The 19604-nt window shown below is 43.4% G+C and overlaps 1 protein-coding gene across 12 annotated transcripts in view; it reads right to left on the bottom strand.

Moving 5' to 3' along the window:
- Positions 1-19604, bottom strand: part of unc-104 (kinesin family member unc-104) — a 187863-nt gene that overhangs the window by 134854 nt on the left and 33405 nt on the right. For all 12 annotated transcript variants that reach the window (XM_053773868.2, XM_053773873.2, XM_053773867.2 and 9 more), the window contains exon 2: positions 22-128. In XM_053773868.2, the coding sequence (XP_053629843.2) occupies positions 22-121 (100 nt within the window). In that variant the 5' untranslated portion in view covers positions 122-128. The remainder of the gene's footprint in view (positions 1-21; positions 129-19604) is intronic.

Raw genomic sequence — 19604 nt, 5'->3', positions numbered from 1 at the left:
TGAACAGAAGAGGTAACTTACTTGTGGTCTTGCCTCCCATGTCAATGATGCACTTGCATTCTCGGGCGATCTCGCGGTTGTTGAAGGGCCTCACCCTTACTGCCACCTTCACCGACGACATCTTCTCTCTGTAACACAATACAGAACACACATTAATGTTAACTCACTACTTACGTTTTACTACCACTCATGCCTCGCACTCGCCCAAAACTTGCAGCGGAGTAACTGCAACAACTCACTGGTAAAGCATTCAGCTCACAACCGAAAGAACTCGGGCTTAATTCTTGGACTCGCCATTACCTGTGGGCAGGTCTTCCCAGACATGTGACCTCCGTTCACCTATCAGTAAATGGGTAAGACTGTGTTAATAGACCGCCGTAGCTAGCATCATTGGGTGGTGAAGGCAGTATGCCTTAGAATTAGATACAGTGGGTTCTGAACTGAAGTAAGCTAACAGCTTTAAGGCTGTAAATTACAATGTGCACATCGTGGCATGTCCACATATGTGGCTTCACCTATGCTCAAATATGGCATTAGTGTTATACAGCTTCTATTATGAGTCAACACGTTATGAAGCACAAGTGACACAGACTTAAGGGATACTCAAGTGGAGAGTGTGTGTAAGGTAGATCACAGTACCACGATACAACACACACGCACACACACACACACACACACACACATACACACACACACACACACACACACACCTGTGTTCTCTCTACTTTATGTATAATCAATAAATCAACAACAACATGTTATACAAACGTTTGATTTCTAAATAATAGTTTAACCAGTCAGTTGTCAAAACAGCAACAAGTACACGTGGAAAATAATCACAATATAGCACAGATGTGAAAAAAAAGACTGATATGATATATGTTTAAGGCATCAGTGTGTTAGGTAGAAGTACGCCCGCTCTCCCATCACATTCTACACCATTAACTAGTTAATATGTCTGTATTTTCCTCATTCTTCTTATAGCCTTCCTCATCTTCTTTCAACCTTCTTTACCATTCAACCTCTCTCACCTTTCATTCAACCCCCTCACCTTCTTGCAACCTCCTTCACATTCAGCCTACTCCTTCTTTCAATCACCGTGTCTTTTTGTCGAACCGTAACAATATTGCAGTAATACCACAAACACGTGATATTTTAAAATAGAATTCAAGTGTAATGAAAGACACACACATAACAAGGGATGTGGTGATGTGTGTCAATCACATTCTCAGGGAACACAAGCAAACCAGTAATAACATTAATCTTTATTTCTACAAGTACATGTACAAGGTATACAGGCCTAGCTGACATCATTGACATACTAATATACAGAAAGCCACTTGCTATGCAGAGCATTTCGAGCAAATTAGGTCAATTTTGTCCCAGGATCTGACCCACGCCAGTCGACAAACACCCAGGTACCTATTTTACTGATAGGTGAACATGGACAACAGGTGCCTAAACGAAACGCGTCCTAATGTTTCCAACCGTACCGGGGGTCGATCCCCGGACCTCAGTGTATGAGATGAATGCGCTAGCAATCGAGCTCCAGTAAAACCAGCAGGCCAGTACGTTTCCCGGCTTCGTAAGATTCACCCAAGTATAGTAGGTGCATTTTTATGCACACTAGGAAGGTTAGCATAGGCCTCTACTATGAGTACAAATGCATGTTTCTGCTGATGAATCTATCATCAGTGTTCGGTGAAAATGAGACCATGAGTGGTTTTCTGCAGAAGAGTCTAACATCTGAGAAAAGCACGTGAGGAAAACCTCTACTGGTGAACTTAATTGTGAGTACAGAGCACCGGTGTTTTTTTCAGCAAGTGTGTAAGAACACTGATCAAGTGCGAATCTCCATACCTGAAGCAGAAAGAAGTCAAACTTCTCCCGTAAAGCCAAGTAGAACTTCAAACTTATGAGCTACAGCATTTCCACTAACAGAGAAATGAGCGAATGAATATAGGAAGGATGTGAGGAAGGAAGAAAAGAAGGAGGTGAGGAAGGAAGAAAAGGAGGAGGTGAGGAAGAAATTTGTGGAAAAGAGGAAGAAAGGAAGCTGTGACATTTACGAAGTGCACTGACCCATGAGATCAGTTCAGTAATCCTGACCATAAAGTGGTAAATACGGAGAGAGAAAACCAAGTTAACACTACATAACAAAACTATAAACCTCATATACACACGAACAAGGACACAACCAAACATATAAACCACACACCACACGAACAAGGACACAACCAAACATATAAACCACACACCAGACGAACAAGGACACAACCAAACATATAAACCACACACCAGACGAACAAGGACACAACCAAACATATAAACCACACACCACACGAACAAGGACAAAACCAAACATATAAACCACACACCAGACGAACAAGGACACAACCAAACATATAAACCACACACCAGACGAACAAGGACACAACCAAACATATAAACCACACACCACACGAACAAGGACAAAACCAAACATATAAACCACACACCACACGAACAAGGACAAAACCAAACATATAAACCACACACCACACGAACAAGGACACAACCAAACATATAAACCACACACCACACGAACAAGGACAAAACCAAACATATAAACCACACACCACACGAACAAGGACACAAAACATATAAACCACACACCACACGAACAAGGACACAACCAAACATATAAACCACACACCACACGAACAAGGACAAAACCAAACATATAAACCACACACCAGACGAACAAGGACACAACCAAACATATAAACCACACACCACACGAACAAGGACAAAACCAAACATATAAACCACACACCACACGAACAAGGACACAACCAAACATATAAACCACACACCAGACGAACAAGGACACAACCAAACATATAAACCACACACCACACGAACAAGGACACAACCAAACATATAAACCACACACCAGACGAACAAGGACACAACCAAACATATAAACCACACACCACACGAACAAGGACACAACCAAACATATAAACCACACACCAGACGAACAAGGACACAACCAAACATATAAACCACACACCACACGAACAAGGACACAACGAAACATATAAACCACACACCAGACGAACAAGGACACAACCAAACATATAAACCACACACCAGACGAACAAGGACACAACCAAACATATAAACCACACACCACACGAACAAGGACACAACCAAACATATAAACCACACACCAGACGAACAAGGACACAACCAAACATATAAACCACACACCAGACGAACAAGGACACAACCAAACATATAAACCACACACCACACGAACAAGGACACAACCAAACATATAAACCACACACCAGACGAACAAGGACACAACCAAACATATAAACCACACACCACACGAACAAGGACACAACCAAACATATAAACCACACACCAGACGAACAAGGACACAACCAAACATATAAACCACACACCACACGAACAAGGACACAACCAAACATATAAACCACACACCAGACGAACAAGGACACAACCAAACATATAAACCACACACCAGACGAACAAGGACACAACCAAACATATAAACCACACACCACACGAACAAGGACACAACCAAACATATAAACCACACACCAGACGAACAAGGACACAACCAAACATATAAACCACACACCAGACGAACAAGGACACAACCAAACATATAAACCACACACCACACGAACAAGGACACAACCAAACATATAAACCACACACCACACGAACAAGGACAAAACCAAACATATAAACCACACACCAGACGAACAAGGACACAACCAAACATATAAACCACACACCAGACGAACAAGGACACAACCAAACATATAAACCACACACCAGACGAACAAGGACACAACCAAACATATAAACCACACACCACACGAACAAGGACAAAACCAAACATATAAACCACACACCACACGAACAAGGACAAAACCAAACATATAAACCACACACCACACGAACAAGGACACAAAACATATAAACCACACACCACACGAACAAGGACAAAACCAAACATATAAACCACACACCACACGAACAAGGACAAAACCAAACATATAAACCACACACCACACGAACAAGGACAAAACCAAACATATAAACCACACACCACACGAACAAGGACAAAACCAAACATATAAACCACACACCAGACGAACAAGGACACAACCAAACATATAAACCACACACCACACGAACAAGGACACAACCAAACATATAAACCACACACCACACGAACAAGGACACAACCAAACATATAAACCACACACCACACAAACAAGGACACAACCAAACATATAAACCACACACCACACGAACAAGGACACAACCAAACATATAAACCACACACCACACAAACAAGGACACAACCAAACATATAAACCACACACCACACAAACAAGGACATAACCAGATATAAGCCAAATAGACACACGAACGAAGACACAACCAAAATTATATACCATACACAAACATGGACACAACCAAACATATAAACCACATATATACATACGAACAAGGACTCACACAAACATCAACATTATTCCACTCAGTCGAAATAAAAGGAATGAAAGAAACTCTAATAGACTTAAGAGAACAAATTATTAAAGTCCATTCATGGCTGTTGCAAAACATCAACACACACATATATAAAAGTGCTATATAATTATAGGTAAGAACTAAACCCGTAGGGAAGGTCAAGCACTCACCTAGGAAATGAGAGGGATATAAGATTTAATCTCAGGGAAGGGTTTCTCAAATTCCTTGAATCAAGAGCTCTTCAGTACCAAACCTCCAATCTTCGTTGATGACAAGTGCCACAAAACATCGCTCCGAACTATGTACATAGAGCAATATATACATACCTGTCTGTATTAAGTACAGCATTCTTAACAGAATGAAACATCACACTGTGTGTTGTCTACAAAACACTAGACACTTTTGTTTACTGAGTACTTTTAATATAAGAGGTTTAAGATCATCAATGTGATGCTTCCATTTTCAACTTGCTACTGTGATGACCAACACAATCACTTCGATGATTGTTATTTAATACATTCTTCAATATCAACCAAAAAATCTGATATAGAACAATTATCTTTCAATATTTGTTCTTACTGGGTATACCGTACCCGGGTATAAGGGATAAAGGCTATTTCTAGAAATAGAAGTATACCTAGAGAGGTATACTTCTATTTTTAGAAGTATATCTGTCTAGGTATACCACCCACCAGGAGGAGCACCTAGCCAGCACAACAATCAAGACTGACGCCATGCTAGGTTGTTCACTCTCAAATATCAACTTCACTCATCCTCAGGAATACACAAGTTTATGTCAACGACACTGTGCCACAATGTAATCCATGAGCTTTACCACAACCTGCCCTGGCAGCAGGGCCGGCAGCCACATCACCCAACTCCAGGGGCTACACTACTACCCTTGCTAGAAGATTTTTATGCTATTATCCCTGCCAGCAAGGGCTTTGCCACCAGCATAACTAACAGCAGCAGCCTCTGCTGCTAGCTTCCCTGCTAGCAAGGACCACCACCTGACCTGTCAAGGGACAACAAACAACACAGGGTGTACAGAAGAAAACACCAGTGTCTGCCAGCCCCACCTGCTCTATCGCACATAAATTACTGTGCCCACAGTTACTGATTCAACTCTTACCCTCACTCTTCCTTTCACTCTCACTCTCACTCGCTACTGCCTCTCAGACACACTCCCTTCACTCACTATCTTCCAGACACTACCCTCACTACTGTCTCCCAGACACACTCACCTCAAGACTGTCTCCCGGACACACTCACCTCAAGACTGTCTCCCGGACACACTCACCTCAAGACTGTCTCCCAGACACACTCACCTCAAGACTGTCTCCCGGACACACTCACCTCAAGACTGTCTCCCGGACACACTCACCTCAAGACTGTCTCCCAGACACACTCACCTCAAGACTGTCTCCCAGACACACCTCACTACTGTCTCCCAGACACACTCACCTCACTACTGTCTCCCAGACACACTCACCTCAAGACTGTCTCCCAGACACACCCAACTTAAGATTGTCTCCCAGACACACCCAACTTAAGATTGTCTCCCAGACACACCCACCTCAAGACTGTCTCCCAGACACACCCAACTTAAGATTGTCTCCCAGACACACCCAACTCAAGATTGTCTCCCAGACACTCTCGCGTCACTACTGTCTCCTAGACACACTCACCTCAATACTGTCTCCCAGACACTCTCACCTCACTACTGTCTCCCAGACACTCTCACCTCACTATTGTCTCCCAGACACTCTCACCTCACTACTGTCTCCCAGACATTCCCACCTCACTACTGTCTCCCAGACACACTCACCTCACTGTCTCCCAGACACTCTCACCTCACTACTGTCTCCCAGACACTCTCACCTCACTACTGTCTCCCAGACACTCTCACCTCACTACTGTCTCCCAGACACACTCACCTCACTACTGTCTCCCAGACACACTCACCTCACTACTGTCTCCCAGACACTCTCTTCACCATTGTCTCCCAGACACACTCACCTCAAGACTGTCTCCCAGACACACTCACCTCAAGACTGTCTCCCAGACACACTCACCTCAAGACTGTCTCCCAGACACACTCACCTCAAGACTGTCTCCCAGACACACTCACCTCAAGACTGTCTCCCAGACACTCTCCTCACTATTACTGTCTCCCAGACACTCTCCTCACTATTACTGTCTCCCAGATACTCTCCTCACCACTATCACCATCAACACTCCCTCACCATGACAGTCTGGTCTGGCAGCTTCTTTCCTGCTCCCCAAACCAATTTCCTTTTTATCCCACCCAGTCCTACACATCTTCCTCTTCCTCGACCCTCCCACCTCCCTCTTCTCTGTCCCTCCCCTTCTCTCTACCCCTCCCTCTTCTCTGTCCCCTCCCTTTCCTCTCTCCCCCCTCCTCTCATCCCCCTCCCTCCACGTCCAGGAAACCATGACTCACCAACCTTTCCCTGCAGCTGCGGCACCCAAAGCCTGACTGGCTCTCTCTCTCTCTCTCTCTCTCTCTCTCTCCCTCCCTCTCTTTCTAGTTATATATATATATATATATATATATATATATATATATATATATATATATATATATATATATATATATATATATATATATATATATATATATATATATAGTTGTGTGTGTGTGCAAAACAACCACGGGGGTGGGGAAGTTGAATGATAGCTCTAGGCCTTTCGTGTTGCAATCAACACATCTTGAGCTTGCAGTGTTGCAGTAAGGAGGATGAGGTCCAAACAGATACAATCACAGGGAACGCCTGTGATTGTATTTGCTTTTACCTCGTCCTCCTTACTGCAACACTGCAAGCTCCTGATGGTGCGTTGATTGCAACACGAAAGATCCAGAGATACCATTCAAGTGTGTGTGTGTGTGTGTGTGTGTGTGTGTGTGTGTGTGTGTGTGTGTGTGTGTGTGTGTGTGTGTGTGTGTGTGTGTGTGTGTGTGAACATACAGCTCTTGAGAAACATGAAGAAGTGAGGATTTTTGCATGCAATAGCTGTATTTCCTCACATCAGAAAGCAGTATCAAGGCACACCCGTCTTGAAGGGAGAGTAAAGCAGTATCAAGGCACACCCGTCTTGAAGGGAGAGTAAAGCAGTATCAAGGCACACCCGTCTTGAAGGGAGAGTAAAGCAGTATCAAGGCACACCCGTCTTGAAGGGAGAGTAAAGCAGTATCAAGGCACACCTGTCTTGAAGGGAGAGGTGATGTTAGAGAGCAACGGTGTACTACTCGACCACTGTCTGATGAGTGACACATATGTGTAACAACACTACGGCGTCTTTATTGTTGACTGAAACGTTTCACCTATACGGTAGACTTCATCAGTTAAATAACTTGTTGCAGTAACGGTACTGTGACTTATTGCACTAACGGTACTGTGACTTACTGCAGTAACGGTACTGTGACTTACTGCAGTAAAGGTAATGTGGACTTGTAGTCACGGTACCGTGATTGCAACATCTACCGTCTTCATAGACTCACTAACCTGCGGTAGACATATACTGACGAGCGAGGTACGTGCAACACTGGTAATCTTTACTGATGAAAGGTTTGGCTTGCGTTGCAGGCTTCATCAGTCGAATGCTGAGATGACTCTCACTGCTGGACACACCAGACTTGCTGCAACACGCAGTACATCAAGAAATTTTACTTACATAAATACATTAAGGATCACTGGTGGTCTTTTGGCGTATTTATCCAAGTGAAATTTCCCAACAGTCTGTCTCTGTTTCTCTCTCTCTCTCTCACCAGCATCACCACACCATTATCCCACATTAACATTCAACATTGTTATCTCTTACCGCCCGCACTACCATCACTATTAATTAGGTCGACATTACCCATATAATACTGAAATATATGAGTGTGTTTGTGGCGGCGCTGCTGGTGGATGCTGGTGGCTGGAGGTCATGCAGAGGACGGTGGCACAGCAACCTGCTCTGCTGGTGGTGGTGGCAGCAACACCAACACCAGAAGTAGCAACAGCAGCATCAGAAATAGGAACAGCGACAGCAATAGGAATAACAGCAGTAGTTACAACAGCAGCAACATTATTATATAATAAAAAAGCGCTAAACCCACTAGGGTCATACAGCGCTGCAGCAACAGCAGCAGTAGCAATAGCAACAACTGTAACAACAGCAGCGGGTGGCGGAGGCTGAGAAAGCGGAGGTAACAGCTGGTGGCGGCGGCAGGAACATCAGATGGCGGAGGTCGCAGAGAATGATGATGCCAGCACCATATGGTTGCAGAGGCAGCAGCAGCTGATGAAGTGGGTGGCAACAGAAAATGGTCGCGCTTTCTCTGCCATCATAAGTGGTAGTACCAACCTCGTCAAGCACAGTGTGGCACCCAAGACAATAAGCACGAATCGTACAATGTAGGTTAACAGTGATGGGAATGGCGATAACGTCAGCAGCAGCAGCAGCAGCAGACGGTGACGGAGGCAGCAGCAAGAGCAATGATGGCGGAGGTACGAGCAACGCATGAGATAAAAGGGGAATGATAACGCTGATGTAAACATGTGCTGGAAGAATCGTCTGTAAGTCACAGAGGTAAACAAATGGTTGATAACAGCAGGTGGAGATAAAGATGGTAGCAGCTGGAAGAGCATATTGATGGGGAAGGAGAAGCAAAGGCCGGCGCCAGGCAGGACCACCATCAGAAGTCGATATCGATCAGCAGGTGGTGCGAGGAGACCTGGAGATCTGCAGGAGGGCCGCGGGGACACCCACTCCTCCACCTGCACTCTCCCTTACACTTTTCACCACCTACACACACTTATCACTTAGAAGAGCCACCAAGAAGAATAGTTATAATATTTGTACTAAACTCATATAGGTCATTCAGTGTAGTGAATGCCAGAGACCCGATCCTCTAGTAAGTCTAGTTTAAGTGATAAATAAGGTAGCGTGTCTACCAAAGAGAGGGATATGGATACAATTACAATAAAAAAAAATCTAGTAGACTGGATCAGTCTACTAGACAGGCTTCAAATTTGAATAGATTAGAAAGATGTGTGTGTGTGTGTGTGTGTGTGTGTGTGTGTGTGTGTGTGTGTGTGTGTGTGTGTGTGTGTGTGTGTGTGTGTGTGTGTGTGTGTGTGTGTGTGTGTGTGTGTGTGTGTTTCACCTTGCTTTCCAGCAAACGTCACAAAGCTGGTCAGCTCCAAGATTCATTATTACTATTACAGTCATGTGGAGAGAGCTACACATGTAGGTGTTATACAGCGTCTAGGTGAAGGGGAGACTAGAAAGCAATCAGTTTCGGTCCAAAGAAAAGGAAACCAGGGGTGATTTCTTGGCTCAAGAGTCCCTCACCAACATCAAGGATCCTCCCTTGAGGGGGCTGGAATCTTCAACATATTCCAGCTACTTCAATGATCAGTGACGATCTTCTCCAACAGACATCACACATCTGAGAAAACCATCCAGATAACTACAAACAACATAATACAATCCATAAGATCCTACGAACTTGAACAATGAACCAGTAGATCAGTCAGAATTTGTCGACGATTAAGAATTTATCAACTAGTATGGCCAATTCATTTAGCAGTTGGCTAATATAGTTACGACACATCCATCAACCTATCTACCCACCCTGTGCCAAGAATCCTGGCAAGTTCATAATGGCCAGTAACCACACGTTAACCAAAGTTCATGCTCACTTCTGTTTTTACAAATTAGTTCAAAAGTGCAGCAAATTATTAATATTATATCTCATGCGCTGCATGACTTCCATGCAGCGCATGAGAGATGCAAGGCAATGAGATTTGATCCAATGAAAGTGACAGCAACAATTCCTTGGATCAAGAACAGTTGACTAGCGCCTAAACGCCTACTTAAAAGGAGTAATAAAGGCAAACGGTGGTAAAAGAACCTAAAGAAAAACAAAAGGAGCAAAATGTAGAAGTGCAGACAACTGAGAGGGATAACGAAACACAAATACCAACAGAAGAAAACCAAGAGAGATAACGAAACACAAATACCAACCGAAGAAAACCAAAAGAGATAACGAAACACAAATACCAACAGAAGAAAACCAAGAGAGATAACGAAACACAAATACCAACCGAAGAAAACCAAGAGAGAACGAAACACAAATATCAACAGAATGAAACCAAGAGATAACGAAACACAAATACTAGAAGTTAGTGCAACAAGAGAAAGGGGAGATAATTTGAGTGCTCATCATTCGAATAACAAAATGCATATGAGAACAGCTTGTGAGATAAGTTGAGTAAGGTTGTGGGGCCACTGCGCACCACCATCTGGCACACCATTGATTTACTGCTTGTGAATGGTGAGGTGAAGCCTGTGTGTCAGCATACTGACACGATGGTGAGGTGAAGCCTGTGTCAGCATACTGACACGATGGTGAGGTGAAGCCTGTGTCAGCATACTGACACGATGGTGAGGTGAAGCCTGTGTCAGTATACTGACACGATGGTGAGGTGAAGCCTGTGTCTGTATACTGACACGATGGTGAGGTGAAGTCTGTGTCAGCATACTGACACGATGGTGAGGAAGCCTGTGACAGCATACTGACACGATGGTGAGGTGAAGCCTGTGTGTCAGCACCACACTGACACGATAGTGAGGTGAAGCCTGTGTCAGCACCATACCGATACGATGGTGAGGTGAAGCCTGTGTGTCAGCACCATACTTGACACGATGGTGAGGTGAAGTCTGTGTCATCACCACACTGACACTCAGTAAGGGCACTGACTCAGTCACGATGTTCGTATCATCATATTGGAGAGAGCTGAGGGAGTGAAGACTGCGAGGTGTTCAGTACCTTACGACAGATGAAGGTGTTCAGTCTCTCAGGATAGATGGAAGGTGTTCAGTCCCTCTGAATAGATGTAAGGTGTTCAGTCCCTCAGAATAGATGTAAGGTGTTCAGTCCCTCAGAATAGATGTAAGGTGTTCAGTCCCTCAGAATAGATGTAAGGTGTTCAGTCTCTCAGAATAGATGGAAGGTGTTCAGTCCCTCAGAATAGATAGAAGGTATTCAGTCCCTCAGGATAGATGGAAGGTATTCAGTCCCTCAGGATAGATGGAAGGTGCTCAGTCCCTCAGGATAGATGGAAGGTGTTCAGTCCCTCAGGATAGATGGAAGGTGTTCAGTCCCTCAGGATAGATGGAAGGTGTTCAGTCCCTCAGAATAGATGGAAGGTGTTCAGTCCCTCAGAATAGATAGAAGGTATTCAGTCCCTCAGGATAGATGGAAGGTATTCAGTCCCTCAGGATAGATGGAAGGTGTTCAGTCCCTCAGGATAGATGGAAGGTGTTCAGTCCCTCAGGATAGATGGAAGGTGTTCAGTCCCTCAGGATAGATGGAAGGTGTTCAGTCCCTCAGGATAGATGGAAGGTGTTCAGTCCCTCAGGATAGATGGAAGGTGTTCAGTCTCTCAGGATAGATGGAAGGTGTTCAGTCCCTCAGGATAGATGGAAGGTGTTCAGTCCCTCAGGATAGATGGAAGGTGTTCAGTCCCTCAGGATAGATGGAAGGTGTCCAGTCCCTCAGGATAGATGGAAGGTGTTCAGTCCCTCAGGATAGATGGAAGGTGTTCAGTCCCTCAGGATAGATGGAAGGTGTTCAGTCCCTCAGGATAGATGGAAGGTGTTCAGTCCCTCAGGATAGATGGAAGGTGTTCAGTCCCTCAGGATAGATGGAAGGTGTTCAGTCCCTCAGGATATCATGTGGGAGTTCGATACGTGGATAGGGTAAAGTAATACTCACGTAGGCTGGTAGTACGTATAATTACAGATAATGTGGGGAGTGCCCACCAGCCTGCCTATCTCCTTGCTCACTCTCGTATAACTGACTGGCCGCCCACCGTACCCATATGTGAGGGGGTCTTTGAATACTGCTGTGGTCAGCACAATTGAATACAGACAGCGACTCAGGCAGAGACGGTTGGTAGTGAGTCATCTACTGGTACACTGGTTACTGGTAACTGGTTACTACTACTGAGAAGGATAGATGGAAGGCGTTCAGTCCCTTAGGATAGATGGAAGGTGTTCAGTCCCTCAGGGTAGATGGAAGGTGTTCAGTCCCTCAGGATAGATGGAAGGTGTTCGGTCCCTCAGGATAGATGGAAGGTGTTCAGTCCCTCAGGATAGATGGAAGGTGTTCAGTCCCTCAGGATAGATGGAAGGTGTTCAGTCCCTCAGGATAGATGGAAGGTGTTCAGTCCCTCAGGATATCATGTGGGAGTTCGATACGTGGATAGGGTAAAGTAATACTCACGTAGGCTGGTAGTACGTATAATTACAGATAATGTGGGGAGCGCCCACCAGCCTGCCTATCTCCTTGCTCACTCTCGTATAACTGACTGGCCGCCCACAGTACCCATATGTGAGGGGGTCTTTGAATACTGCTGTGGTCAGCACAATTGAATACAGACAGTGACTCAGGCAGAGACGGTTGGTAGTGAGTCATCTACTGGTACACTGGTTACTGGTAACTGGTTACTACTACTGAGAAGGATAGATGGAAGGCGTTCAGTCCCTTAGGATAGATGGAAGGTGTTCAGTCCCTCAGGGTAGATGGAAGGTGTTCAGTCCCTCAGGATAGATGGAAGGTGTTCGGTCCCTCAGGATAGATGGAAGGTGTTCAGTCCCTCAGGATAGATGGAAGGCGTTCAGTCCCTCAGGATAGATGGAAGGTGTTCAGTCCCTCAGGATAGATGGAAGGTGTTCAGTCCCTCAGGATAGATGGAAGGTGTTCAGTCCCTCAGGATAGATGGAAGGTGTTCAGTCCCTCAGGATAGATGGAAGGTGTTCAGTCCCTCAGAACAGATGGAAAGTGTTCAATTCCACAGTTTTGATCACCGTCATCAGTTCACAAGTGTTCACACGTGAACACTACTTTTCAACATACCGCTGGATTTTGATCATGCTACCATAAGGTGAAAATAAATAACAGAAAATCAGTCACCAAAGACTTAATACCCCCACACCATGATTGATTAAAATGACTGAGAAGCACTAAACCTGTAAGGGCCCTACAGCTCATGGAGAATGGGAGGTAATCAGGTCTGATCCAATTCCTTGGATCAAAAGCTCCTCACAATCAAGACTGTGATTATACTGTTGAGAGACAACTGGAAAGGTCTCGGCGGCGTGGCGGCGGCGACGACGACGACGGCGGCGGCAGCGGCAGCGGCGGCGGTGGCAGCGGCAACAGCAATAGTAACCGCAGTAATTGTAACAACAGAAGTGGTAGAAGTATATTTATGAGGAAGCGCTAAACTCGTAGGGCCATACAGCGCTTGAGAAAAAAGATTGGATCTACGGAAGAACAGCATCAATTTATGGAATGAAGAGCTTGTGAGCAGCATCAGTGATCTGAGAGCAGCAGCAGTGATCTGAGAGCAGCATCAGTGATCTGAGAGCAGCATCACAGGACCTAGAACTTAGTATTACTCTCTATTACTAAGTGGCTTTATACGACGCCTGTAAACCCACTCTTAGGATCACTCTGACTCTAAACAAGTGACACACACACAATACACTCTGACAAGTCATTTAAATGTTTTGAATGTAATTATAGGTGTTAATCCTATGTCATAAATACAGACTGCCTCTGTAGTCACTGGCCGAACAGGAACTTCCAAGTACAGATAATCAATGAGAAGTGTAAAATATTATTTGATCGGTAACACAAACCTCCATCTCAAAAATCGAACATTTAAATTTGTAACAAGAATACAACACTCTGCATCGTTAGGAGCTATGTAATGTTACAATACTGCATAGCTCCAGACGACGCACGAGAGTGCGAAAGATCTTGAGCTCATAATTTCTCTCCCATTGTTGCTTGTTTGGCATTGTTGAAATCGCCTGACTGCGATTGTGCTGCACACAAGCGCGCACACACAATAATATATATATATATATATATATATATATATATATATATATATATATATATATATATATATATATATATATATATATATATTTATTATTTTATTTTTTTTATTATCACACCGGCCGATTCCCACCAAGGCAGGGTGGCCCGAAAAAGAAAAACTTTCACCATCATTCACTCCATCACTGTCTTGCCAGAAGGGTGCTTTACACTACAGTTTTTAAACTGCAACATTAACACCCCTCCTTCAGAGTGCAGGCACTGTACTTCCCATCTCCAGGACTCAAGTCCGGCCTGCCGGTTTCCCTGAATCCCTTCATAAATGTTACTTTGCTCACACTCCAACAGCACGTCAAGTATTAAAAACCATTTGTCTCCATTCACTCCTATCAAACACGCTCACGCATGCCTGCTGGAAGTCCAAGCCCCTCGCACACAAAACCTCCTTTACCCCCTCCCTCCAACCCTTCCTAGGCCGACCCCTACCCCGCCTTCCTTCCACTACAGACTGATACACTCTTGAAGTCATTCTGTTTCGCTCCATTCTCTCTACATGTCCGAACCACCTCAACAACCCTTCCTCAGCCCTCTGGACAACAGTTTTGGTAATCCCGCACCTCCTCCTAACTTCCAAACTACGAATTCTCTGCATTATATTCACACCACACATTGCCCTCAGACATGACATCTCCACTGCCTCCAGCCTTCTCCTCGCTGCAACATTCATCACCCACGCTTCACACCCATATAAGAGCGTTGGTAAAACTATACTCTCATACATTCCCCTCTTTGCCTCCAAGGACAAAGTTCTTTGTTTCCACAGACTCCTAAGTGCACCACTCACTCTTTTTCCCTCATCAATTCTATGATTCACCTCATCTTTCATAGACCCATCTGCTGACACGTCCACTCCCAAATATCTGAATACGTTCACCTCCTCCATACTCTCTCCCTCCAATCTGATATTCAATCTTTCATCACCTAATCTTTTTGTTATCCTCATAACCTTACTCTTTCCTGTATTCACCTTTAATTTTCTTCTTTTGCACACCCTACCAAATTCATCCACCAATCTCTGCAACTTCTCTTCAGAATCTCCCAAGAGCACAGTGTCATCAGCAAAGAGCAGCTGTGACAACTCCCACTTTGTGTGTGATTCTTTATCTTTTAACTCCACGCCTCTTGCCAAAACCCTCGCATTTACTTCTCTTACAACCCCATCTATAAATATATTAAACAACCACGGTGACATCACACATCCTTGTCTAAGGCCTACTTTTACTGGGAAAAAATTTCCCTCTTTCCTACATACTCTAACTTGAGCCTCACTATCCTCGTAAAAACTCTTCACTGCTTTCAGTAACCTACCTCCTACACCATACACTTGCAACATCTGCCACATTGCCCCCCTATCCACCCTGTCATACGCCTTTTCCAAATCCATAAATGCCACAAAGACCTCTTTAGCCTTATCTAAATACTGTTCACTTATATGTTTCACTGTAAACACCTGGTCCACACACCCCCTACCTTTCCTAAAGCCTCCTTGTTCATCTGCTATCCTATTCTCCGTCTTACTCTTAATTCTTTCAATTATAACTCTACCATACACTTTACCAGGTACACTCAACAGACTTATCCCCCTATAATTTTTGCACTCTCTTTTATCCCCTTTGCCTTTATACAAAGGAACTATGCATGCTCTCTGCCAATCCCTAGGTACCTTACCCTCTTCCATACATTTATTAAATAATTGCACCAACCACTCCAAAACTATATCCCCACCTGCTTTTAACATTTCTATCTTTATCCCATCAATCCCGGCTGCCTTACCCCCTTTCATTTTACCTACTGCCTCACGAACTTCCCCCACACTCACAACTGGCTCTTCCTCACTCCTACAAGATGTTATTCCTCCTTGCCCAATACACGAAATCACAGCTTCCCTATCTTCATCAACATTTAACAATTCCTCAAAATATTCCTTCCATCTTCCCAATACCTCTAACTCTCCATTTAATAACTCTCCTCTCCTATTTTTAACTGACAAATCCATTTGTTCTCTAGGCTTTCTTAACTTGTTAATCTCACTCCAAAACTTTTTCTTATTTTCAACAAAATTTGTTGATAACATCTCACCCACTCTCTCATTTGCTCTCTTTTTACATTGCTTCACCACTCTCTTAACTTCTCTCTTTTTCTCCATATACTCTTCCCTCCTTGCATCACTTCTACTTTGTAAAAACTTCTCATATGCTAACTTTTTCTCCCTTACTACTCTCTTTACATCATCATTCCACCAATCGCTCCTCTTCCCTCCTGCACCCACTTTCCTGTAACCACAAACTTCTGCTGAACACTCTAACACTACATTTTTAAACCTACCCCATACCTCTTCGACCCCATTGCCTATGCTCTCATTAGCCCATCTATCCTCCAATAGCTGTTTATATCTTACCCTAACTGCCTCCTCTTTTAGTTTATAAACCTTCACCTCTCTCTTCCCTGATGCTTCTATTCTCCTTGTATCCCATCTACCTTTTACTCTCAGTGTAGCTACAACTAGAAAGTGATCTGATATATCTGTGGCCCCTCTATAAACATGTACATCCTGAAGTCTACTCAACAGTCTTTTATCTACCAATACATAATCCAACAAACTACTGTCATTTCGCCCTACATCATATCGTGTATACTTATTTATCCTCTTTTTCTTAAAATATGTATTACCTATAACTAAACCCCTTTCTATACAAAGTTCAATCAAAGGGCTCCCATTATCATTTACACCTGGCACCCCAAACTTACCTACCACACCCTCTCTAAAAGTTTCTCCTACTTTAGCATTCAAGTCCCCTACCACAATTACTCTCTCACTTGGTTCAAAGGCTCCTATACATTCACTTAACATCTCCCAAAATCTCTCTCTCTCCTCTGCATTCCTCTCTTCTCCAGGTGCATACACGCTTATTATGACCCACTTCTCGCATCCAACCTTTACTTTAATCCACATAATTCTTGAATTTACACATTCATATTCTCTTTTCTCCTTCCATAACTGATCATTTAACATTACTGCTACCCCTTCCTTTGCTCTAACTCTCTCAGATACTCCAGATTTAATCCCATTTATTTCCCCCCACTGAAACTCTCCTACCCCCTTCAGCTTTGTTTCGCTTAGGGCCAGGACATCCAACTTCTTTTCATTCATAACATCAGCAATCATGTGTTTCTTGTCATCCGCACTACATCCACGCACATTTAAGCAACCCAGTTTTATAAAGTTTTTCTTCTTCTCTTTTTTAGTAATTGTATACAGGAGAAGGGGTTACTAGCCCATTGCTCCTGGCATTTTAGTCGCCTCATACGACACGCATGGCTTACGGAGGAAAGATTCTTTTCCACTTCCCCATGGACAATAGAAGAAATAAAAAAGAACAAGAGCTATTTAGAAAAAAGAGAAAAACCTAGATGTATGTATATATATATATATGCATGTGCGTGTCTGTGAAGTGTGACCAAAGTGTAAGTAGGAGTAGCAAGATATCCCTGTTATCTTAGCGTGTTTATGAGACAGAAAAAGAAACCAGCAATCCTACCATCATGCAAAACAGTTACAGGTTTTTGTTTCACAGTCATCTGGCAGGACGGTAGTACTTCCCTGGGTGGTTGCTGTCTACCAACCTACTACCAATACTACCAACCTACTACCTATATATATATATATATATATATATATATATATATATATATATATATATATATATATATATATATATATATATATATAATGCAAAACAACCACGAGGGAAGTTGAATGATAGTTCTAGGCCTTTCGTGTTGCAATCAACACATCAGGAGTTTGCAGTGTTGTAGAAATGAGTATGAAGTCCAAGGAAATTAGTTTAGGAGAACGTTCTAATTTATTCGAAGTAGATCATTCCTCGGAACTAATCTGCCTGGACTTCCTACTCATTTCTTCAACACTGGAAACTCGTGATGATTGCAACACGAAAGGTCTAGAGTTATTATCCGCTATTTAACTCTCCCTATGGTTGTTTTGCATCTTGTATAGATTGTTCGTGATTGTGTGTGCTCACCTAGTCGTGGTTGCAGGGTTCGAGTCACAGCTCCTGGCCCGGCCTCTTCACGGGTCGCTACTAGGTCACTCTCTTTGCTCCTTGAGTTTTATCATACCTCTTCTTAAAGGTATGTATGGATTCTGCCTCCACTACATCACGTGTGTGTGTGTGTGTGTGTGTGTGTGTGTGTGTGTGTGTGTGTGTGTGTGTGTGTGTGTGTGTGTGTGTGTGTGTGTGTGTGTGTGTGTGTGTGTGCATTCAATCCTGAACGTACGTATCATTTAGGTGTCCCTCGTGCTTGTTCTAGATCTCTCCTGCCTTGAATGGATCAGTCAATATCAGTTTTCTAGAGAGAGCACAAGTGGTTTTAATATCATCATTAATATTATTTCTCTTTGTTTTAAAGGTTCTCATTGGCGATCCTGCCATTTTTCAGGCCTTTGTGACATTATTACACCAGTCATTTACACGTTCCTTTTGTTCTATAAGATGGTTTTGTGCTTCACATGCAGTGCTCCCTATAAATTCTTCATTCTCTCCATATCTCTGCAGTTATAATTTGTTACCATTTAACATATTACTCATTGCCACTGAAAGACTATTGATACCAGCTCGCCTCTTTCTCGTTTCTTCTACCAAAGCAACTGTCACGATACTTTTGGAATCATCCACAAAGGACATTTATTATTATTATAATCAAAAAGAAGCGCTAAGCCCACAAAGGACAATACGAAGTTGAAGCTGAGAATGAGGAACAGCACGAGGCCAGGACCGCGCCTTGGGGTACTAAACTTTTCACTTCACCAAGGCTAGATTTTGCTTCTATCACTGCTGTGACTTATGTTAAAAGAAGTGAACGTCCATTTTTCCTATTTCATTTTAAAAGTTATAACTTCATAATCGCAACTGTTAAATGCTTCAGCGAAATCTGTGCAGAAAACTGAGTCTTGGGATTCTTCCAAATGCATCGTAATTCATTTATAACGATCTAGTATTTGTAACGAGAATGATCGTCTGCTCTAAATCCATGTTGACCA

The sequence above is a fragment of the Cherax quadricarinatus genome, chromosome 7 (genome assembly GCF_038502225.1).
Source record: "Cherax quadricarinatus isolate ZL_2023a chromosome 7, ASM3850222v1, whole genome shotgun sequence".
NCBI classification, from domain to species: domain Eukaryota; kingdom Metazoa; phylum Arthropoda; class Malacostraca; order Decapoda; family Parastacidae; genus Cherax; species Cherax quadricarinatus.
The sequence above is the reverse complement of the archived record's forward strand: the minus strand, read 5'-3'. Positions and strand labels throughout refer to the sequence as shown.